We start from the raw sequence: 25,163 nt of genomic DNA, 5'->3' as shown, positions 1-25,163 counted from the left end.
TGAAGGCTGTAAAATTCTATGTGTAAAAACAACAAGAAAAAAACAACAAAATAGCAACAACAACAAAAAGAAAGCCACCGACAAAAATGGAAAAGCCTATCAATAGTTCAAGATCCACTTATTGCCCTTTATGAGTTTTTTCCAGTTGAGTCTGATGGGGTGCCACATTCTGTCTCCAAAGTGTATTTTGGTACTCCCCGGGGATTTCATCACTTTGCTCCCCTTGCTGCTCTGTTGCATGCCCTTAGTGTTTCGCCACACTGTGTCTCAAGTGTTATCCCCTGTAGTGCTATAATTCAGTGAGGGACATGGATGGTGTCTTGTGGTGGAGCTGGTCCTATGCTCCTCTCTGTGCATTGTCTGCTCTGAGCAGGAATATCATCCTTGGGGCTTGGTGGGCCAGGATGTGTTCCCCTCCCCTTTGATCCCTCTTCATTGGTTTAGACATACTTTGTTGTTTTGTTTGGCTTTGCCTGGTTTTTGTGCTTATTAATGTCTCTGCGTGTCTATCTGGAGAAGATAGGTGGGATAAACAATTTGGAGACAATAAGAATGGGACTGATGATTCTGGGGGGATACGGAAGAAGGGGAGGTGGGAGAAAGGAAGTGAGGGGGAATGAACCCAGGGACAAGGAAACTACAAGTAAACTATAATCAATGGAGAGAAGGGTGTAGGATGCCTAGTAGGGCTTAATCAAGGTCAGTGTAGCAGTGAGGAATTACTAAACCCAAATGAAGGCAGAGCATGATGGTGGGACAAGAGCAGAGTAAGAGGAAAGACGAGGAGGCAAAGGCCATTTATAGAGGTTTAAAGACAGGCATGTACACATGTAAATATATTTATATATAATGAAAGGGGAATAGATCTATGTACTTATATCTATATTTTAAGAATTAAGGTTTCAGATGGACATTGAGTCTTGACTAAAGTACACCCTCAACGCAAAAACACTTTGTTCTAATAATCTGGCATTCTGTGATGCTCACCTTCCTGACATGATCGCTGAAGACAAAATGGGTGCATAAGAAAATGTGGAGAAAGCTGATGGTGCCCAGCTATCCAAAGATATAGTCTCTATGGTCTTAAAGGCTTGAAGATAAACAAGTGGCCATCTAGCTGAAATGCAACAAAGCCCACATGGACGAAGCATACCAGCTTGTGTGATCATGAGGTGTTGATAGGATCAGGTATCAGGCAGCTCAGACTCAGAACAAAATCATACCCAATGTGAAGGGTGTGTGTGTGTGTTTGTGTGGTGGAGACCCAAAGCCATCTGTAGACAATTAGATATCCTCTCACAAAAGAGTCACAAGAAAGAAATGAACCAGTCGGGGTGCTTTATAGCACCAATGAAACACATAATTTTCCTCTAGTTCTTTAATGCTTCCTTCCCCCCACTATCATGACCTCAATTCTACCTTACAAACTGGATTAGACCAGAGCATGCACACTGCTACAGATAAGAGCCCCCAGCACAGGGAGTCCAGGATAGATAAACCTCTCAAGGCCAACAATGAGAATAGAGATACCAGGAGGATAGAGGAAGTTGGGGGATAAACGGGAAATTGATCACAAGGATCAACATATAACCTCCTCCCAGGGGGATGAAAACAGAAAAGTGGGTGAAGGGCGACAGAGGCCGATATAAGATATTAAAATCATAATCTATAACTTATCAGGGGTTCATGAGGGAGGGAAGGCGGGGGAGGGAGGGGGAAAATGAAAAGCTGATATCAAGTAGAAAGAAAATTCTTTGAAAATGATGACAGCACATGTACAAATGTGCTTGACACAATGGATGGATGTATGGATTGTGGTGGGAGATGTGAGAGCCCCCAATAAAAGTGTTTCATAGTAGTAAAAAATTCTATATGTAATACAAACTCACTGCCAAAGAATCATTTCCAACTCATAGTGACCCTACAGGACAGAGTAGAGCTGGCCTTTTGGTTTCCAAGGCTGGGAGGCTTCATGGGCCGAGACAGCCTCATCTTTCTCCCAGAGTGGCGGGTCAGTTTTCAGGCCCCTCTTGAGGTTAGCAGCCACACATTGCACACCCCTATGCCAACAGGGCTCCCTAATTCTCTACACATATTTTAGTCACAAAGTTGATCATATAAGTTTCTCTACTACATTGTGCTTTGGTTGATGTCTATGTTTCGTAGCATTAATAACTTGATTTTTAATTTGAGTTCCTGAAAATCATTGTCAAACTGAGAGATCAGAGGTTAATTCTTACTTTTCTGGGCAAAGTTGTTTTTGGCATACTTAGTGGTGATGAAATGGGAAACTAATCAAAATTGAAGGTGCAAATAGGGTGGATGGACTCTTAGGCCTCTTGTGATAGCTCTTACAATTGGAGATAAGCCCTAATTTTTACCTAATGCAACAGTTACCCAAGAGTCAGTAATTGGAATCCAAATGAATGAAACATTTATGGGATACTGGTTCCCAAGAGCTTCATTTATAAAAATGCCATGAGTATATGACAATAATAATTCTGCTACACTACATGATGAAATGCAATTGTTCTTTTTTGTGTGTGATATTGTCTTTAAATCGTACCTTTTCTTATAGTCCTTTCTGGCTTCCTGTAGCTTATATAATAAAATTAATTTCTTCTGTATAGTATGAAAGGTCCCCAGCTTCCTGTGGCTAAAACCTGGCCCCTGTTTCTGTGATTCTTTCTATCAGTTTCCATCGGTTTTCAACCACACACAAGCTTTCTTTCTGATCCTTGAAAATTCGTTTCCATCTATGGCTACTGACGTGCAGCCTTCAGCTGAGTAGGATTTCCACACCACCTCGTTGGGACCAGCGTTCTTGATTCCTTGAAATAGCACTCTTGCTGGTTAGAGTTTGTTAACCTATTACATGATATGGCCTTATATTTATAAAATAATAATATTTCTAATATTAGTAAAAGTTATTCATCTTGGCTCTATTATTAGAGGGATAGGTGTGTACTTCTTCAGACTCACCCTAGAATTGCTTCCCCCTCCCCGCCTCCTAAGATTAAGTAGGCAGGCAATTTCTTTTTTTTTTCCTTCTTTTTCTTTTTTTTAACATTTTATTCGGGACTCATACAACTCTTATGACAATCCATACATATACATCCATCAATTGTATAAAGCACATCTGTACATTCTTTGTCCTAATCATTTTCAAAGCATTTGCTCTCCACTTAAGCCCTTTGCATCAGGTCCTCTTTTTTCCCCTCCATTCCTGCTCCACCATCCCTCATGAGCTCTTGATAATTTATAAATTATTATTTTGTCATATCTTGTGCTATCCGGCATCTCCCTTCACCCCCTTTCCTGTTGTCCGCCCCCCAGGGAGAAGGTCACATGTAGATCCTTGTAATCGGTTCCCCCTTTCCAACCCACTCACCCTCTAACTTCCCAGTATCACCCCTCACACCCCTGGTCCTGAAGGTATCATCCACCCTGGATTCCCTGTGCCTCCAGCTCCTGTCTGCACCAGTGTACAACCTCTGCTCTATCCAGACTTGCAAGGTAGAATTTGGATCTTGATAGCAGGGGGGTGGGTGGGTAAGCATTTAGGAACTGGCGGAAAGCTGTATTCTTCATCATTGCTATGTCGCACCCTGACTGACTTATCTCCTCCTCTAGACCCCTCTGTGAGGGGATCTCCAGTGGCCTACAAATGGGCTTTGGGTCTCCACTCTGCACTTCCCCCTTCATTCACTGTGGTAAGATTTTTTTTTGATGATGATGATGCCTTATACCTGCTCCCTTTGACACCTCGTGATCGCAGAGGCTGGTGTGCTTCTTCCATGTGGGCTTTGTTGCTTCTGAGCTAGATGGCCGCTTGTTTACCTTCAAGCCTTTAAGACCCCAGACACTATCTCTTTTGATAGCTGGGCACCATCAGCTTTCTTCGCCACATTTGTTTATGCACCCGTTTGTCCTCAGCAATTGTATCATGGAGGTGTGCACCCAATGGTATGATTTTTTGTTCTTTGATGGGCAGGCAATTTCTATTGCTTAGTCTCTGCTGTTCAGGGGCTTTTTCTGTAATATATGTGAATGAGGAAATAGACTTTCAACCTCTTTTTCCAAAATTTGAGGGTTTGTAAGATGTATGACTAATCTGAGCTCTAAGTTATCTGGGAACAGTATGTCACTGAATGAGCATATAATGAGAGGGAGATTATCATGTTGGTACCAGAATTTATAAATTCAACAGACCCAAACACACCGAAACAAACCTAAACTTCTTAGGGTAGTAAAAACTATCTATCTCAGTAGTGTGTTAAAATCAACTTGTACTCGTCAATGCAGTCTAATTTTTATTAGATTTTAAGGAATTTTGCAATCAGGTTGACTTCCTATTGGTAGCTTGAAATTGTCTGTGGTGGTTTTATGCACACCATGAAAATTAGCAAACTCGGCAGAGACAAGGTTTTTCTTTTGTTTTTCCTGGAGAGCAGGTTTGCCATCACAGATCTCTTTATGGCCACAATTTCAGATGTTGACAATTTAATCATGACAAATCAATAGGGCTACCAATGCACTTTTCTGAGTGTTTGGATTTAAAAGAGCCAGAATTTGGGGGTATAGAATGTAAATAGTTATTTTGAAAAATCACAATTTCTATATAGAAGCAGGTAGAAAGTGTAAAAACATCCGGATCTTTCTATTTGCTTCTTATACCTCCCAGAACTGGCTGCCAAATGCTTGTCAAAGGTTTGAAAATATACTCTTGATTATAGCTAATTTATGGGACATGTGATTTCAGCATCCCCCCCCCCCCCAGTTCCTGTACTGATAAGACAGGACCATCGATCTTACATGCAGAATCATATCTTAGGTTCAGTCAGTGTCTTAGACCATTTCATTGGGGGAAAAATAGATTTGGAGGTGAGTTGTCTGGAAGCCTTGATCGATTATATCTAAATTATGTTGGCGTAAGTGGAGACTAAGGATAATTGATCTAAGGCCTCTAACCCTCAATGGGGAAGGACTTAAAGGGAAATGAGATAACGAGGCAGAGTTTCAAGTATCACGAACTGCCAAGCACAGCTTTTGGTTGTAATACACAGATGGTGCAAGAAGTCCCAGAGACAAATATGTTCCTGGACAATCCTTATATGAAGGCCGTAAGTGTGCTGACATATACTGATCAGTTTGATTTGAAGTCACAAAGGCCATAGGCAAAAGCCTCTGCTTTCCTACTTCAGAGACCAGGGATTACATGTCCTTCAACTAAAAGGAAATTTGAGAAGCCAGAACACTGCATAGCTCCCTAGGGGTACTCTTTGAAAACACTCAGAAAAATTTCAGTAATTCTAAGGGAGTATGTTACGCTTCATGGTTTCACTTTATAGAATAGGTCAATAGTGCTGTTTATGAGTGAGAAAAAGTGGTTATCTTCATGCATCTTTGACTGAGCTAATAGTATTCTTGGAAGCCAACTGTATTTCCAATCTTAATGCATTCCTAGAACTTAGATCTTTAATAGAAAGCTATTACTATATCCCAAAGGATAAGAAACATCTGCAGCTAAATGAGTTTGAGTTTCTGAGGTTGACAACGTCCAGTCCTTATTATGATAGAGATTATGAATTCATTGTATGGCCTAAGTTGCTGAGATAAAAAAATTCATAAAGAGAATTTGATGCAATTTGACTAAAATTAATTTCCTGATGATCTAATCAGCATTGGCATTTAGAAAAATTATTCTTAAACAAAAGATTATCTCAGGAGTCAATATTAAGGTGCTAGTGCATTTTTGATGTCAGGATGGTACAGATAATTAAGAAAGGCAATCCTATGAAGACCATGGATGGATACAATCTTATCACCTTGTATCCAAGACTCAAGACTCTGTGTCTCAGGAATATAAAAATTCTGGCAAACAAGGATTATCCCTCTTCTTGTCCTTATACCTATGTACACCAACAGGTAGCTCAACAGCCCTGTCATGTGTCAGTTAGTCTCACAAAATCATTTTTTAAATAGACTCAATCATAGTTTGTGTTTGTCTGAGTAGACTACAGAAACAAATTCGGAGATACTCATATGTGTATGAGAAATAGTTTCATATAAAAGCATAGTTGTATATTGAGAAAACATTCCAGCTCAGTCCACATAAAGTCCATAAGTCCGATATTAGCCCATATGTCCCAAACCAATCTGTACATTCCTCTTCAGACTCACACAACACATGCAATGACACAGAATGCAGGAATATCACAGGCCGGTGGGTGGGAAGTCTAGTGGATCCAGTGGCAGTGGAAACATCTCAATGCTGACAGGGGTCTCTACATGACTCTTCCAGCTCCAGGGCTCTAGAGTAGCTCCCTCTGTCTTGTCATCAGGAATGTCTTGCATAGAATGAGTGTACCTGGCCTCCAGTGAACTATTTATCTCCATTGTACCTCCAAATGAGGTCATCGAGCTGTGGCCTGATTGACAGGCTAGACTCCACCCTTTTGAAAATTGGCAGGAGATTATGTAACTGCCACATAGTTCTTAGTCACTGATCCTCAATTACCATCAATTCTTTCAGTAAGAATTACAGCTACTTATATCTTAAAACAATCCATATAAAATGCTCCAGATTAATATTGCATAAACCAATTATAGCCAAACAGTAATAAATATCTAGTCATTGATTTACTGAAGAGCTGATTATATTTGCATGTTATTTTTTCTCACACACAGTTTATTTCCTTATGATAATGGTTCAGTCTTTACTATATGCTCAGGTACCATCCCTACCCATACTCAGGTACTACTGCTGTTACAATGATATTTTCACCCTTATCATCTACCATTTATAAAATATATTTTGGGGTCTCCCCCCACCCACTCTCATTTTAAAAGGAGTGCTGTTGTGTTGTAGTGGTTATATGTTGGGCTGCTAACTGCAAGGTCAGCAGTTAGAGACCACCAGCCAGCTGCTCCATTTGACCAAGACAGGGCTTTGTACTCCCTGGAAGAGATGTCACGTTGGAACTCATAGGAGCAGCTCTACTCTATCCTATAGGGTTGCCATGAGTCAGCATCAGCTCACTGGGAGTGTGTGCATGTGGGTATGTGTGTATCCGCACACGCGCATGTGTGTCTTTTAGGAAGTCATTTGGAACTTGTTATTCTATCACTATCTATTAATTATGTTTGGAACACTTTCTTGTTAACTATTGACTATCAATGACAGCGTCTGCCTCTGTCTTCCTTATTGACAATGTGTATTTAGATCCCATTTATAAATCATATTACATTTAAAACATCTTGTTTTATAGTTTTATGTATTTGGATACCTCAAGTTGAGCTACTTAATGGAATAAATATTCTCTTATGAGTCATAAGGTGTGCAAAAGAAGTATCACATTTATACCAGTTGTTTCAAACAAATTAGAAATCCAATTCTTTAAATTATTTTTGTAAAGAGTTTTCCCTGAATACCCCTTATTTTTGGCTTTGTGATGATAAAGACTGGGAATAATACAGTGCAGGGGAAATGAAATCAAATGCTTCTTCTTGGAGTATACTTTTGAGTGGAAGAGACACACTAGTAAAGAAATTCTGTTTTACTATCACTGTACACGATACAATATGTACCTGATGTTCCTCTATAAGAGTGCTTCCCAAAGTGGGAGGTAATACTCCCTTGGGGACTCTGGAGTGATCCAGAGGGGCTGCACAAGCAGATAACTACACTTTCTCTTTAATATGGGTTATAGTATAAAAGTTTTTAATTGTCAGGGGAGCTCTACGTATCTTTTTGTATGCCAAGTAAGCAGAAAGCCAAGCAGTCAGTCATTTTGGAAACCTATGGCCCCTAAGTTATACGCATAGGAAATATGATACCTGAAAACACCATGTTATCTAGAATTTGGATGTGTTTACTTCTTATTTATCCCTCAATTAAATAGCACATTCCATTTTTAAATGTTTTTATGATGGCGTTTTTACAGCCCTTACGGTTGGAATACCTCTCTGAAAATTGAATTGTATGATTTGAAGTGTGTTACTCATATATTAATTAGATTATACTTTATTTAAAGGAAAATGTTTCCTGGCCAAAATGCCAAATGTTTCCATGCTTCCCTGTGTTTATCTCATTCTAAGGTCTTTCGGAAAGTCAATGGACTCCTAATAAGACAATGCGTTTGCCAGGCGCTTGAGCACTGTACTGCGCTGACAAACCCCGCAGACTATGGAAAAGCTTGCCATACCTGCCAGTACATCTTCCCTCTCTTGTTCCAGGTCTAAGGATCTCATAAAGGAGGCCATCCTTGACAATGATTTTATGAAAAACTTGGAGCTGTCACAGATCCAGGAGATTGTGGACTGTATGTACCCGGTGGAGTACGGCAAAGACAGTTGCATCATCAAGGAAGGCGATGTGGGATCCCTGGTGTATGTCATGGAAGGTATGGTCTCTAACCTCGATCATTCAACATTCAAATATTCTCTGTTCATCTTATCAGCCTGCACACAGATGGCAGTGGGCTCCATGGGACAATTGCATTGTTCTTTCTTTTGTTCAGAAACAGTTCGAAAAGCTGTGAGACACTGCTAGATACGGTGCTTAACTAATTGTACAAAGTGTTTGTGCTTAGAATATGAATAGGAGAATTCATCTCATTTCCCAGGATTTTTCACACATAGGAAAAGGACAGTAACGTGCAAGGAAAAACTCTTTTCATTAAAAGGAATAAAGCTGCACACAATCAAATTGTTGAGCAAGCTTACTGAGTTCAAAACTGTTAGTAGTATCTTTGGTCAGATAATCTAATTGTCTTCAGTGCTGCCTTTAACTTGCGATAGATGGAGAGCTCTCCCGATCGGATTCTTCTACAAAAGAAAAGACAGTTTGTTTTTGGTGTATTGTATGTACAATAGTGTCAGACCGATTGCATATGAACTAATTAATAAGAACCGTAGCCTATGTCATGCACCTTGTATACTAAGATAGAAACAACTTTGAAAAATATTGCGACATATCCCGTGTAAATATGTTCCATGCCTCGGTGAATTTTCAGAGGCTTATTTTTGGCCTGGAATTATAATGACATATCTTCAATTGGTGGGAAGAAAGAAGACAGCTATAATGACCACATCAGTCAGAAGAAGGGAGCTCAGAGGTGGCTCCGATAGTTGTCATGCAAGGATCACATTTGGTTTAAGTGGCAATTAATGATTTACGCAAGACAATTATGGTATAGTCCCATAGATATCAAGTTTACACCCTTGAATTCATATTTTGGAAAAGTCACATCATTTCTCTTGAGTTTCGACTATAAAATTTGCAATAATGATATACTCGTTCTGTCTGCTATTCTTTCTTGAAGCTAGGGATGATTTTTGTCCAAGAAAATATTGGCCAGTATTTGGAAAGATTTTTGATGGTCACGGTTTGGGGAGGGGAAGATGCTGCTGGCATCCAGTCGGTAAAGGCTGGAGTTGCTGATCAATACAACATTTGCTCACAATAAAGAATAATCTGCCTTAAAATGTCCTTACTGCTGAGGTTGAAAATCCCTACCTTCTACCTTCCTTACAGCATTGTTGGACATTACAGCAAAGCAGTTTGAATGAATGTCTACTATAAACTGTAAAACATGATCTAATAATATTGTTTTTTCTATAGATGCGTGGCTGTAAAAATAATTTTAGTATTTTTATTCAGTGTATTTTTCTTTCTATCGCTTTTGTCATATATAGGTATTCAATTTTCAAGTTTTTTATATTTATACTTGTTCCTATGGTTTAAACCATGTATATCAATCTTGTAAAAGGCTCCTGCAGGCCCAAGGGATATAACTACTCACATAGATTTTCTTCTAGTAGTCAACAATATAAAATAAGCAAAGATATCAACAATAGATGCATGGCAGATGGCTGCAAGGAAAGGGGATGGAATTTCATCGTGCTGGAATTTGTGGGCAGAGTAGAAAGGTTGATAACACCGTGGAAGAACTGGGAATGGAAGCATTGGCTCGGTGCTGAGTGGGACACATCGGAGGAGAGTGGTAAGAACCACTGAGAAGTAGAAATAAGGTTTACAGCACTTTGAAATTATATCAGTGACTTCCCAGAATTTCCTTTTTAAAGATGTTTTTACTGGCAAACATCTTTAGATTTCAAGAACGTAGCTGTTGTATAAAAGAATGCTTACTTTAGCTATTTCTAAATGCTCATCACAGTTATTTGAAAAGTCTCCATTTTTGTTTTCTTCATCTTAAATATATCTTAAAAACATATTTCCAAACTATATTGCAATATAGTTTATTAAAAGAAGCTTCTAAACAATACCTAATATTTATTGAGTGTTTAGAACAATGCCCAACAAGTACAGCATAGTTTCTTAAGCTTCCCATATATAATATATATTTAATTCTTACCATTCGATAAGATTGTGACTAATATTTATTATCCCCATTTGATAGATGGAGGGAATGATTCTTGATGAAGTTAAATAATTTGCCTGTCTCCTCACTCGTTGATAACCAGTGTCTGAACTTAGAGTTTTAGCTGTTAGGCTTATTGCTTCCTAACGAGGTGAATATCAATATACTCAAATTTCTCACATCATTGAAAGCTAATTTGAATAAAACTTTATTTATCTTCCCTTTCTGCTAAATTGACTAAATAGTAACTCTCTTGATTACATTTTTAAAAACAAGGTTCTAAATAGTGGATCAGTATTCAGTCAGAGCTTTCTCAAACATGCTGTTGCCTGCCTTCCGTGAAGCTCAGTAAAATGACTGCAGTCACATCAATTGATGTCAAGATCCTCAGGCTCTTAGTCTAACCATATCAGTGTACCTTTGGATGTTTGTGGGTCAATACTCTTAGGCCCAAATAATTAAAAATAAAACATCCTGCCATTTAAGCTTTTCAAAGATCTAATTGAAGACATTTTTCATTAGAGTAGTAGCAGCACATTCAATGTTCTGAAATTTTAGCTGGTAATGTTTTGATGTAGGTAGATTATTTTCATCTGCCAATACTCACAGTTATGAAGAACATACAGTGTGCTTACAGTGGAACAATGATTTGTAAACAATCTTTCAGAAGTTTGCTTATTCACAAAACATTCGGTAAAACACACTGAGGTCACATAGAGGTTCAGGCTACTTCACTCCCTCTCTCTTCAGGTACGTGAAGTGTTCTTAGTGTGTGGGGCATGAGCCTGAATAATTATAATTTTAGGCTAGACAGTGTCCCCAGTGTCATAACATTGCATACCCCAGTGTCAAAGTTTTTCTTTGTTTTAACAAAAGAGAATGGTCTTGTGGTTAGATTTCACTTGTTAGAATGATGGGCGAAGTGTATGTTACATATTCTTAATCAAAATGAGCTGTGTCACTTTCAATTACATATAATTGCTGGTTAGGTGTTTCAATCTTAGGTTTTGATAAGGGTAGTTTAAAATAGCTTCTTAGCACAGTAGTGTAAATAGATTAATTTGTTCTGTTCACGTTAAAATTATGTTTTCAAATACATAAATTACTCTTATAGAGTACTTGAGAGCAATTTATGTTCTTAAACAGATATCAGACTTAATTATCTTTTAACATTCGCTAATATTATGCTCCTGCCCTCTTTTATCAGAAAGTTCCACATATCACTGCCCACAATAAACAAAATTCTAATGTAGTAAATCAGAATTGGTGATTTTTAAATTTTATTTTGAGGATTCTGGTCTAATATATTGAATAGTTAATTAATAGATATCAAAATAACCCCTGTTCATAGGTGCAAAGAGCTTAAGTGGAGAGCAAATGCTTTGAAAATGATTAGGGCAAAGCATGTACAGATGTGCTTTGCACAATTGATGTATTTATATGTATGGATTGTGATAAGAGTTGTATGAGTCCCTGATAAAATGTTAAAAAATTATAAAAAACATATGCAATAGTAATATAATTTCCACAGCTTTATTTCACAATCTTTTATTATTTTATATTTGTGAAAATAATATTCAGCTTTCAAAAATTAAAACAGAAACTAAGGAGAAAAAAAACCAAACATCCCTGTATTCCGTTATGGCAAACTAAGCCCAGCTGACCTAGAAGAACTCCTGGCAGGAATTGGTGCCTTGGTGGCTTAGTGGTTACAAGTTAGGCTGCAGGGGGCAAGGGCAGCAGATCAAAGCCAACCACCACTCCTTTCTACTCCCATGAACAGTTTGCTTTTGAAACTAAAAAGGGCAATTCGACTCAGCCCTGTTTATAGGGTCATTCCGTGTCAATATTGACTTGATGGCAGGGAGTTTAAGTTTTGGTATAAGCCCAGCTGTCATGTATCCATATATGTACAAAGCCAAAAGTCTATGCCAATTTAATTTTTGAGCCTTTTACAGCATTCTGTTCATAACTGTTATTTTTAGCCGATTACAATGACCCGCTTAATCACGTGGTTTCGTCGGTACAGACTTTACAAGCATGCGTTGTTCTCGTTGGGCTGGTGTTTTTATAGTCAGTACTTTTGTCCAGTGTTCTGGTGATTTTGTTACAGTATTGTGGCAATTAGTGTTTTTAAATCAACACCAATGTTTCCTTTGAGCATCAAGTCATAATTAAAGGAAAAGGAGGAGAAAAGCCAGAAAAAGGCTTCCGCTCAGTTACTAATAATGTTGTAATTCGTAATTTTGTAATTCAATGTATAGAAACATTTTACAACAGGATTTTATTCTTGATATTGATGTAACCTAAGAGTTAATATCGAACTCCATACCCACTGCCATAAATTCTGACTCTTAGCGACACGATAGGACAGGGTGGAATGGCCCCTGTGAGCTTCCACGACTTCAACTCGTGACAGGAGCATATAACCTCCTCTTTCTCTCATGGAGCTGGCTAGTGGTATCGAACTTGTGACCTTGAGGTTAACAGCCTAATGTGTAGCAACTACACCACTACTTTTCATATAATACTCTATGAAGAAAAGTGATAACCGTTTATAAAGATTTTGTAGGCTCTAGTATGGGAGGAGGCCCATGGGAGGTGTGTGATACCATTGAGCAATCCCAACCTTAATGATGTCACTGTGCACAATGCTTCCTTTCACAGTATGAATTAGAAACACTGTAATTAAACATTTTTATTATATAGATTTTTGTTTGGGGAGCCCATAAAAGATTCACAGCATAACACTGTAGAATAAAAAATATAATTCTATTACTTTCCAAAAAATTAGAGATAGAATGGAAATAGATAAAAAAGAAAAAAACAATTATTGATGATTTATATAAATGTCTCTTAGTCCTCTTTGTATCCTTAGAATATTTAATTTACTGGCCTCTTACTTACTGACTTCTCTGTGTGGGAGAAAGACCAGACTTTCTACTCCTTTAAAGGGTTACATACTGTGTTAGGGTTCTCTAGAGAGACAAAACCAGATTGCTAATACTTATATATATATATTTGTATGGATAGATATATAACACAAGAAATGAACTGTTAAATTATATGCAGATAGATAGATATATTATATAAGACATGAACCGTTAAATTATAAAGCAGTACAAATGGCTCAGTCCAACTCACTCCTGAGAGAGAGTTGTGAGACACTGGCAGTCCTTCAAGTCTTGAGGGCCGCCAGGTAGTCCTCTGTAGAGAGAGCTAGGGTATCCCAGCAGAGGCAGCAAACAGCAAGGCAGGTCACCAACTAACTGTCAGCCAGGTCACCAACAGTCAGTCCCCAGCTCAAGATGTAAATTCCAATCGTGTGGTCTTAAAGGGACCTCAATTTACAGCGACACAGTCCACAGGCTAGGCATCCCACAGGTAGAGTAACCTGTAAATTGAGGCACAGAAGAAGCAAGGCAGCCGCACAATGGTCCGATGATCAAAGAGCGAGAAACAAGAAAGGCAAGGCTCATGGAGCCATTTATCTCTCCGCCCTTCAATTAATCCCACTTGTGTTTATCGGCCAGGCTGGCACAATAAATTAACTGTCTCACATACTCACTGTCACTGATTTGATTCCAACTTACTGTGACCCTAAATGACTTCCTGTGGGTTTCCAGGACAATCACTCTTTATGAGAGCAGAATATCTTGTCTCATCCCTTCACACTGGCTTGTGGATTTGAACTGCAGACCTTGCAGTTAAAAATTGGGCTATCTCAGTTGGTTGAACATGGCACTCTTAATCCCAGAATCATGGGTTTGAGCTCCAGGTTGGGCAGTTCTAACTTTAAGAAGTGGGGCTGCTAACTACAGGGTCAGTAGCTTGAAACCCCTAGGCACTTTACAAGAGTAAATTGAGGCCTTCAATTCCTGTGAAGAGTTCCAGTCTTAGAAGCCTTCAGGGGAATTTTACCATGTCCTGCCGGGGCCTTCGGAGTGCTAATCGACTTGGCAGCAGTGACTTTGAGTTTTTTGACCTCCTGTTGGTCCTCTAAAGCAGTGGTTCTCACCCTGTAGGTCTTTGAGGGTCAAGCGACCTTTTCACAGGGGTCGCCTAATTCATAACAATAGCAAAATTACAGTTATGAAGTAACAACGAAAATAATTGTATGGTTGGGGGGTCACCACAACATGAACAACTGTTTTAAAGGGGTGTGGGACTAGGAAGGTTGAGAACCACTTCTCTAGAGCATGCATTTGTCTCTTCTGTTTAGTTTCTGTTTCTTACCGAATGAACGGCTATAATTTGGCTCCACTTGTGGTCTGCCCCTGTGACCCTGTTTATTAGGATTACACTCGACCATGTGCCTTGAAGACCCTCTTTTATGTCCACAATCAACAACATTGCTTTTTATCCCCCCTCTCATGGATTTTTCTTTTTAAGGAGGAATGGTGTTTTTTAACAACTTGCACAATTGAATGGGCCTTTTTGCCTATCCACCCTAAGTAAGATATAATATTAGCAACATCGGCTCTCAATGACTGCCCTCCTGCTTCTGTTATTCGCTGAGATCTTAAGCTTGCCTCTTGGTCATCGATTTCCTTTTCTAGTGAGTTAACACCAGGTCTGCCTGTTGTGCTAATGTTTGACACATTTATGAAACAGGGATATGAATTGGCCCAGCCACCATTGATAATAAACTTCTACAACTTCATACTGCAAGTTCTATTTCCCCTTGAAACACTTTTACTGTCCTTATATCATTAAATGATGTAGTGAAAGCTGGCATTCAAAGAATTTTGTATAAATTTGAACATTAATGATGAGCCTCACCCTGTCAGGCATTCAAAACACTACCTGAGAGTATAAGGGAATTGAATGCATTTTCATATGAAACAAGTCTCTCAGTAACAGAACCAGACATGAGAACCAGACCATTTTATTCCCCCAAACCAGATGTTGCCTTTTGGCCTTCTGATTTTTTCACGTTCATTTGTAAGCTAACTTTGGAATAGTTGAAACAGGGATGCACTTAAAGTTCTTTTTTGTGGTTCTTTTACAGGATTACTTTTATCCAAGTCATGTTACAGATCAAGCTTATGCATGACTTATTTACAACTGAATGACACAAACAAACAGAAACCCCACACTTCCTTATGGGATTATCATAAGAGGCAATACCTTCAATAAAGAGGCTGGGATGTGAATATTTGAATATGTTGGCATCAATGGCAGAGGCAGTAAACTTAGATACGTAAATGGTACCCTCATCAGCATGCTATTTGGAACTGCCAAACTTGGAAAAAAGGAGTTTGACATTCTTGAGCAAGTTTAGCACATGGCATGTACTTAAAAAGTTTGATCGTTCATTGGATTAAATGTAGATGTAAAGTTTAAGAGGAAAGGATAACTTCTTAAATAGTGAAGATATTGCTACATGAAAGGGATTATTCTGCATGACTCTGGAACCAACTAAGAAATTCAAGTTGTAGGGAAGTTTACTTTGGGTTCCTTTGAGGTTCCAAATTTTGTTCAGTGAAATGTTCAAACAATGAAATAAGCAGCCTGGCATGATGGCAGAAACACCGTCTCGGGAGACTTGCCAGCGATGCCTCCACAGCATCTTCAGGTAAAGGAGGAGTCTCCTGTGACTGAACCATGATATTGCCTGTCTTTTCCACAAATTCTAATTTCTGTGACTCGATTGGTGTGTGAATGAGTGTTCTGCGAGTTAGGAAAACCAACCACAAACACATTGTCATGGAATTGATTCCAGTTCATAGGGAATCAGGAGTAGTTGACTGCCCCAGGATTCTCAAGGATGTAAATGCATATGGAAGCAGACATCTTTCTGACATTGAGGATTTGGTGGGTTTGCATCACAGACTGTCCAGGTAGCAGCAGAACATGTAACCACTGTACTTGCTACATGCGCCCATCACTAGAAGGATTTCATCTGGAAAATCCACTGACCTCTAGGAACCATGCAGGATGGAGTTCCCTTTCTTTCATTCATTTTCTCTATCTGAAGACAGAACTAGGGAAAAGGGGGCTTGACTTGCTGTCCAAGGCTTATATCTGCTGTTTGGCTACAGTGTTGCAGAGTCCCTTGGTAGGTTCCCAGCCAGCGTTTCTGTGGGAGAGAGACCTGCTCATCTGCTTCCATGAAGATCGCCCCCAAGAAAATCCTATGGTGGCTGTCTGCCCAGCCAAACAGGCCACTGTAAGTTGAAATCACCTTTATCGTACCTAAGATATTATCCAGAAGGTTTAAATAATTTTAACCTTCTCTGCTAACCAAAAGGTTGGTGCCGTGAGTCTACCCAGAAACACTTGAGAAGACAGGCTAACTTTTCTACTTTTGAAAAAGTAGCCACTGAAAGTCCTGTGGAACTTATTTCTACTCTGATACTCATGGGATTGTCAAGAGTCAGAGTCAACCATATAGTCACTAGTTTGGTTTATGAAATGGTATCATCTTTATCCTAGCACTTAAGATTTATATGTGATATTTTGTAAAATATTCATTTTCATTCAATACCTCATAAACAATATGTATGTTTAAATTAGCATATTTATACTTGATATAGATTCAATACTGCAGGTATTCTTTGGCCCATTAATTATTTTGTTATTATTTGTTTGTTAGTTCAGGTGGACTAGAGAAACAAATCCAGAGGCACTCATGTGTGTAGAGAGAGCTTTATATCAAAGAGCAATCGTATATTGAGAAAACATCTCTGCCCAGGCCAGATCAAGTCCATAAGTCTGATATTAGCCCATACATCTGATACTAGTCCATAAATTCCTCTTTCGACTCATGCAGCACATGCAGTGATGCTGAATGCAGGAAGATCACAGGCCAGTAGGTAGAAAATCTTAGAGATCCAGTGGCAGTAAAAGCATCTCAGCACTGGTCAGGGTCTCCACGTGGCTCCTCCAGCTCCAGGGTCTGGCTGCCATCAGCATGGCTCCATGTGGCTTGTCACCAGGAATGCAAAGCAAAGAAAGTAAGCAGTCCTCCTTGTGGTCCTCCTCGAGGGAGAAAGAGTGGAAGCTCCCAGAATACTCATGAGAAGGCCATGTCCAAAAGGAGTCATCAGTCATCATCAGGCTGTGGCCTGATTGACAGGCTAGACTCCACCCCTTCTCTCTTCATAGTCTCACGTTAACACAAGATTTTGTAACTACCACAATTCATATAACCCATTTTTGGTGTTTTTCTACTGATTTCATATTGGTTGCTTCTTGCTATTTTGTTCTTTAAAATGATGTTTATGTAAACCGTGTTTTAGTATGTCTTTTGGTAAATTTGTGCTGTAATTTTTCTAGTGTAGATACCAGAAGGGAATCGCAGGGTTATATACTATGTGAGTATTTAAATTTATTAGAAAATACCAAATTACCTTCCCAAATGGATTTACTCAATTCTCTAATCATTGTATGATTTAAGTTCTTGGCGTATACCATATATTTGCATCAAATATATTGACAGGCATTTAAGTTTGAGCTACATAGATGTGAAATGATATTTCATTGTGATTTCAATTGGCATTCCTCTGATTTCCGAGGTGGAGCATCTTTTCCTATGTATTGGACACGTGCATTTCTTCTGTGATGTTTCTGCTTTAGTCTTCTGTTAATTTTTCTGTTTAATGGTTGAATTTATGTACTTGGGGGCTTCTTTTTAGACAGTTACATGCATTGCAGATGCCTTCTCACACCTATGATTTGTGTTTTTATCCTCTTTTTAATATTTTCTGAGTAATATTAGTGACCCTGTAGGACAGGAGAACTGCTCTCAAGGGTTACCTAGTCTGTAAATCTTTACAGAAGCAAACAGCCTCATTTTTCTCCCACAAAGTGTTTGGTGTGTTTGAACAGCCAGCCTTTTGGTTATCCACTGAAAACAACCACCGCACCACCAGAACTTATATTTTGGTAAACAAAAGTTCTACATTTTCTGGTAGCCAAATATGCTAATGGTTTCTTCAATTTTGTAGTATCTTTAAATAAATTCTGAAAGGGAATATTTTTCTGCTTATGAACATAGATGCATATGCCCATGAAGATATGTTCAAAGATGTAGTGTTCTTCACAAAGTAGATGGCTAGGCAGGTTATACAGTTTGGCCTCCATGTCTTTTCACTTATATTATATTTTAGGTATTTCTTGAACATTTTTATGGCCAATAAAGCATCTCTATTGATGATGACAATATCTTTTTTATGGAAGGGTGACTTATATTTGGATATATTTCCGGGTTAGCTACTGATAGTTTTGGTGGATGGGTTAGGTGATTAAGCTAAGTAATCCATGCTTTCGGGCATTTGGTGGAGGGATGGAGATGAAGAACATCTTCAACTAGGTGAGTGACACAGTGGCTGCAATGGTGAGCCCAAACCTGACAACAGATGTGAGGATGGTGCAGGAGCGGGTGGTGCTTTCATTCTGTTGTACAGAGGGTCGCTGTACATCTGAAGGGACTCCATACCATCTAAAACAACAGCAGCATACATGAATGTGTGGGGCGCTATTAACTTAGGGCGTTTATTTTATAATTTTAGAGAAAGCGACTAAATCTCTCAAGAATGTCATTGTTGAAAAGCTGAAATATTTTGAAGTTTTCAATTCTCATTTGGCTACTTCAGTTCCTGTGTGATTTTGCAAAATCATTTAGTCTTTCTACTAATGTATAGTTCTCCATTTCTTCCTGAACCATTACTGGTAGAATTAAAGTTATTACATTAGCAAGGGTGAATACTCTAGCTTTTCTTATACTTGAAGAGTTCTGAAAGAAGAAATATAGAAATTTGGTTTGCCTTTTTTTGAGGTGATACTTGGAAAGCCAATTAATCAAAAAAGATTTTTCTGAAATTGGTAAGGCAGATCATGGCTCATGCTGAGATGGTGCGAGTGTTGTGTTTTCTCTTCATGTGACTGTATGACAGTGATAGACTTTGTCTTCATGCTGCTGCATTGTGCTAAACATTATTATTGGTAGAGAATTATACATTTGAGTATTTAAATATATACATTATTGTGAAAATTTAAAAAAACCCAGCCTAGCTGAGAAAATGGGATGAAATGTGGATTAGTAACTTCTCAGCAAGGATGTAATCACATATTGATTTCTTGCTAATGAGGTAAATTTTATTTTTGCCATCATTACGTGGAGACTGTTGAGTAGTTTTCATGCTGGAGGTTCAAAAAGGAGTTTAAAATTGCTGTGAGTTGATTTGAAAGGAAGTTCATAGAAATATTTCTTTGGAGATGTTAACAAGGTCTCCAGTGATGTGTGTGTGCTTGGCATAGACTAATGCTGTTAACATCCATCGCTCTAATGAGAACTCCTTGAATGGTTAATAATCATTTTGGCGCACTCTCAAAGGGCAGGATAGATTGGAGCTTCTCCCAAGCACAGTGAGGGTGCGTGGTGTGGCTACCATGGCAACAGCCCACCCCACCTCCCAGCCAGAGAATATCAGAATTGGTCTTGAAGCCTTTATGGCTATTCTGCCACGACTCCACCATTGAGAACCACAGTCTGTAGCTGCACGTGCTCTATCTGAGTCCCAGTGGTGCAGTCGTTTATTCCTTGACTGATAACCAAATGATCAGCGGTTCTAATCCATGTGGGAGAAAGATGAATTTCTGTTAAGATTGCAACCTTGAAAACTGTAAGGGGCATTTATGCTCCAGTTTATGGGCTCCGTTGAGTCAGAATTGACTTGATGACAATGGGTTTCACCTAGCGGAGTTCTGCATGATCTCAGTTTGACCTTTATTTCCTTCTCTAAATTCTTTTCTGGTGGAAATGAAAACATTTTTGGTACTAAGGCCCTTACGTAGCACAGAGATTTATAATTTTGGTACATGCCTTAAAATGACATTGCTGTCAAGTCTTGCGAATTCACACCTCATGCATATTTAAAATATCAAGAATTGCTACTGAACATACATATGTTAATGATTTATTTATTCCCACATTTTCCTACTCTACAAAAAAGAGGAAAGCGCTTGACAAGATGGATTGACACAGTGACTGAAGCAATGGGCTCAAACCTGAGAACGCTTGGGAGGACAGGGCAGGGCCGAGTGCTGGTTTGGACTATTGTCTGTGAGGTTGCTGCGAGTTGGAACCAACTTGATGGCGCTGACAAAACAGCCCAACTTTACTGAAGCAGATTAATCTCTGTGTGTTACTAACCCACCCTATATGAGAGCTACCATCTCAAACTACTTGTTTTCAAATGAGATTCAATAAATCTATTTTCTATTTCCTGAGTTGAAGGCGCCTGCATGGGCTTTGTGTCCGGATGCTGACTACAGGGTCAGCAGTATCCAAGTTAATATCATCAGCCCATGAAATTTCAAGAGCAAAGTCATGTTACAAAACGAGGGCGGGGGGCCAAGCTCTGTGCAAGGTTGTTGTCAGTTTCACAATCGGGCTTTGTTGTGCTTTCCCAGGAAAGCTAAGGCTTTCGACACAGCCATCACTGGTGGTCAGTGTGTTTAAATTTCTCTTTTCAAAACGGACCCTGCTTCTTTAAAAGTTGTTCTTCCCAAGTGAAAAGGGGCTGAGTATTCATTTCTTGTAGAAGTTAATTAGCAGCTGATCCCAATAGCTTTCATTTAAAACCATTCCTATACCCCGCAGAAATTTATTTTTTCATTTTTATGACCATCAGAGCAGATTCCAGTATTTCGTCTTATATTTGGCTCATGTTTACAAAGCATCATTTTATGTGTGTCTGCTATTGCATTGCATTTTATATTGTTTTAGAATATTTAATACTTTCAACACCATTCTTAGCATAAGTTTATACTATCCCAGATTGTTCCCTCACTGATGCTACATCCTCTCAAAGTAAAGGCCTTTAGTAATGATTTTTAATATTTTGCGCTACACGTTCCAGAAGGAGGAATTTTATTGGCGCACCCTGTTAGAGACGCAGATGAACATGTGTTCATACTCTGTGCACATGTATACATACAGAAATGTAAATGAAGTGACCCTTCCCCGAGGCCCAGATTCTATTTCAGGAGCTGGGGACTGAATAAATACATCTTTTAAAATTTCTGTTTTGCAGTCTTCTAGAGTAAATATTGATAGATATAACCCATATGAATGAAAACATTTAGGGGTCTTCAATACTCTCGTAACACTATAAACAGGGCCTCACAGTAAAAGTTTAAGAATCACTCCTTTAAATGACTTATGCTGAACTCTAATCTGACCACAAAAAAAATGTGGGATTCGCTTATGGGCCAGTATCAGACATCCGTCTACCCTGTCGAGGCTCCACCTTAACCCTCGAAGAAACACATAATATTAAAATGTCTTTTGAATAAATTCTGGTATATAAGTAGGAAGATACTAATTTCCATAAAACCTAGGATTTAAAGCCAGGGTGAACTAGCTGGTACAGATCGGGATGGACAAGTAACTTCCCTTGAAGTGCTTATTATGCTGTTTGTTCCATTCCATTCACTATTTGCAAGATGTCTTTGGGGGTGGGGAAACAATAGGAAGATATCTTTGGGGGTGGGGAAACAATAGGAAGATATCTTTGGGGGTGGGGAAACAATAGGAAGATATCTTTGGGGTGGGGAAACAATAGGAAGATATCTTTGGGGTGGGGAAACAATAGGAAGATGTCTTTGGGGGTGGGGAAACAATAGGAAGATGTCTTTGGGGGATTGGGAAACAATAGGAAGATATCTTTGGGGGTGGGGAAACAATAGGAAGATATCTTTGGGGGTGGGGAAACAATAGGAAGATATCTTTGGGGGTGGGGAAACAATAGGAAGATATCTTTGGGGGTGGGGAAACAATAGGAAGATATCTTTGGGGGTGGGGAAACAATAGGAAGATATCTTTGGGGGATTGGGAAACAATAGGAAGATATCTGTAATGACTTTGTGGGTTCTGTTCGCACACTTTCTTATATTCCAAATTGGGGATTGATTTGAGTTTGTCTATAATTACCCTGAATTAGTATAGATGATTCTGAAGGTGTTTTTTTTTTTTTTTGGTAATTCCAATTTAATTAAAGTTATAAAGGAATATAAAACAAAAAAAAGCAAACAAACAAAATAAAGTCCCTGCTGTCAAGCCAATGACAACCTGACAACTTGACTCATAGGGACTCTCTAGGATAGTGGTTCTCAACCTGTGGGTTGTGACTCTTTTGGGTGTCAAACGGCCCTTTCACAGGGGTTGCCCAAGATCATCGGAAGACAAATATTTTCGATGGTCTGAGGAACTGAGACACCGCTCCTCTATAAATCTCCAGGTGGGTCCGCCCACATAGGAGTACCCGGCGTGAAGACTGTTACCCATGCTACACCATGCTTCAAGAAAAAATATCATTGATTAGTCATTAGAAATTAATATTTCACAATATATAGTGACATTGTTTTGTGATTCATCACTATGCCTTAATTATGTTCATTTTGTAACAATGAAAATACATCCTCCCTATCTGATATTTACATAACAGTTCGTAACAGTAGCAGCATTGCAGTGATGAAGTAGCAACTAAAATAATGTTATGGTTGGGGGTCACGGAACTGCATGAAAGGGTCGCAGCATTAGAAGGCTGAGAACCAGTAGACGGGGTAGAACTTCCCTTGAGGTTCTGAGACTGTGTGTCTTTGCGGGAGTAGAAAGCCCTGTCTTTGCCCTGAGAAGTGTGGTGGGGGTATCAAAATGCTGACCGCATGGTTAGCAGCCCACTATGTAACCGCTATGCCGTCAGGCTCCAGCTAAAGGAATACAGGAATCACATGTTCTTTGAATCCAACCTTTTTATGAGGAGTTTGAAGTCGGTTTTTACTGTGCTTACTTCTCACTTTCAAAAACTACCCAAGGAGATGTATATTATACATGTACAGCAACTTATGCAACACCACAAAGACTTCCAAATTAAAGAAGAGGATGCATTATTTTACAAATGGTCTCAGACAAGTTACTGTCAGTGAGTATGTCAAGCTACATTGTTAGCTACTCATTGGGTGCCGGTCTCTTAATTCTATGACAAATTAAAAGTTTGGATTCTGTAAATATTTCTTCAGTGATGCAATTTTTAAAGTACTTTGTCATTTACTAGTGAGTGCATTTGCTTACTTTCGGCATTTTATCACCATGCTATTAGGCTTTCTTTTAGGATAATTAATAAAATAAAGGGGAGACTTGTTCCTTTTCATTTATTGTTCTTTGAAAGACAAATTTCTTTTTTCTTCTTTGAAAGCCAGCTCTTTTGAGATGAGTGGCAATGAAAGATAGAAGACTTACTCCAATTGTGTCTTAGAAAAATAAATTAATTTTAGGGCTTATTTTCTACATAAATGATAGGAACTTTGAGCCACAGTACAGTTTGTATCCTGTTTTCACAGAGACTTTTCCTGAAAGGATTAGACTGTCCAACGAGGCTTCTGTCTCTTGTCTGGAGATGTTTTGTGTTGCATGCTTTAGCGGTTAGATCTTCCTTTCCTGCAGAGACATGGTCACTCGAGTAAAACGTATAATCCTTGGAAATTTCATCTAGATCCATTATTCCGGAACTCTGAGACTAGATAGAAATGATTACAATACTCCTCTCTGGACTTTCTACTCTCTTTCCCTAACTTCGTGGATCACACTTCCCTTTCTCCCCAGAACTTGCCCAGACAAGATACCTTGGAGTGAATTGGTCCCCAAATCCTCTTTGGCCTATCAGACCATCACTAGCATCCATCTGCTATGGCTTTTGTTTGGGGATTGAATTGTAACCTCTTTCCTGATTGTTCCATGGACTCCTTAGGTCTTTCTGTTTCCAGACTCATTCCTTTTTCATCGATGCCCTGAGTGAAATGTTCCTAAACAGCACATACTTCCTTGTACTTCCTGTGGTAAAAGTTTGAACTCCTTTGGCTAGATAACACTATGGTGAAGTTTTGGAAATTGGCAGTTACGAGCCTGAGTCCTGATTCTACTTTGTAACTAGCTGAGGGGCTGTGGAAAATTCTCTTAAAATGTTTAGTCCTGATTTCTCCATTTATCAAGTAACATGTGGCATGCAATATGCTCTGTGTCTGTCACTTGGGGTGGCCGTTACTCAGCGATCTACTCAGAGCACCAGCTTTTCCTCCCGAGACCCCACTAACCCTTCCATGACTCCCCCTACATTGCCCCTGTGACTCTAGTCATACTTCCTTCTGCCTGGACTGTACACGCTCAATCTTTACTGCTCCTCATAAACATGACTTAGGAGTTTGCTTTGCCAAGAAGCCTCTGCCCCATTCATCCGGACTCTCTTCTTTGGATTTCCTATAACATTCTTTGTGTGCTCTGTATATCTGCATTTCCTTTTGATTGTTTTGGTCATTAAATTAATTTACCCAGGGAATGCTGGTTTTTCATACAATGTGTGTTAGACATTGTTCTAGGTGATTAGAGTATAAAGAACAGAATCAAAAACTGACTTCAGCAAAAGTACAATTTGTATCCTGTTTTCACAGAGACTTTTCCTGACAAGACTAGCCTGTCAAACTAGGTTTCTGTTTCTTGTCTTGAGGCGTTTTGTTTTATGTGCTTTAGCTATTAAGTCTTCCTTTCTTGCAGAAAAAATAACCACTGGTTTAAGGTTTGTAAGCTGTTATAAATATTTATGGCCATTGAGTTGATTCCAACTCGTTGTGACATTAAAGGACAGAGTAGAATTATCCCACAGGTTTCCAAGGCTGTAAATATTTACAGATTCCGACTGCCATATCCTTCTTTCTTGGAGAGGCTGGTGGAATTGAACCACCAACTTTTGATTAACAACTAAGCAGGAAATGACT

General features: G+C 39.0%; 1 protein-coding gene across 2 annotated transcripts in view; it reads left to right on the top strand.

Annotated features, from left to right (window-relative positions):
- PRKG1 (protein kinase cGMP-dependent 1) overlaps positions 1-25,163 on the top strand; it is a 1,325,949-nt gene that overhangs the window by 197,614 nt on the left and 1,103,172 nt on the right. For both annotated transcript variants that reach the window (XM_075534995.1, XM_075534994.1), the window contains exon 2: positions 8,239-8,405. In XM_075534995.1, coding sequence (XP_075391110.1) covers positions 8,239-8,405 — 167 coding nt within the window. The remainder of the gene's footprint in view (positions 1-8,238; positions 8,406-25,163) is intronic.

This window comes from Tenrec ecaudatus, chromosome 16 (assembly GCF_050624435.1).
Source record: "Tenrec ecaudatus isolate mTenEca1 chromosome 16, mTenEca1.hap1, whole genome shotgun sequence".
NCBI lineage: Eukaryota > Metazoa > Chordata > Mammalia > Afrosoricida > Tenrecidae > Tenrec > Tenrec ecaudatus.
This window is presented reverse-complemented; position numbering and strand designations above follow the sequence as displayed.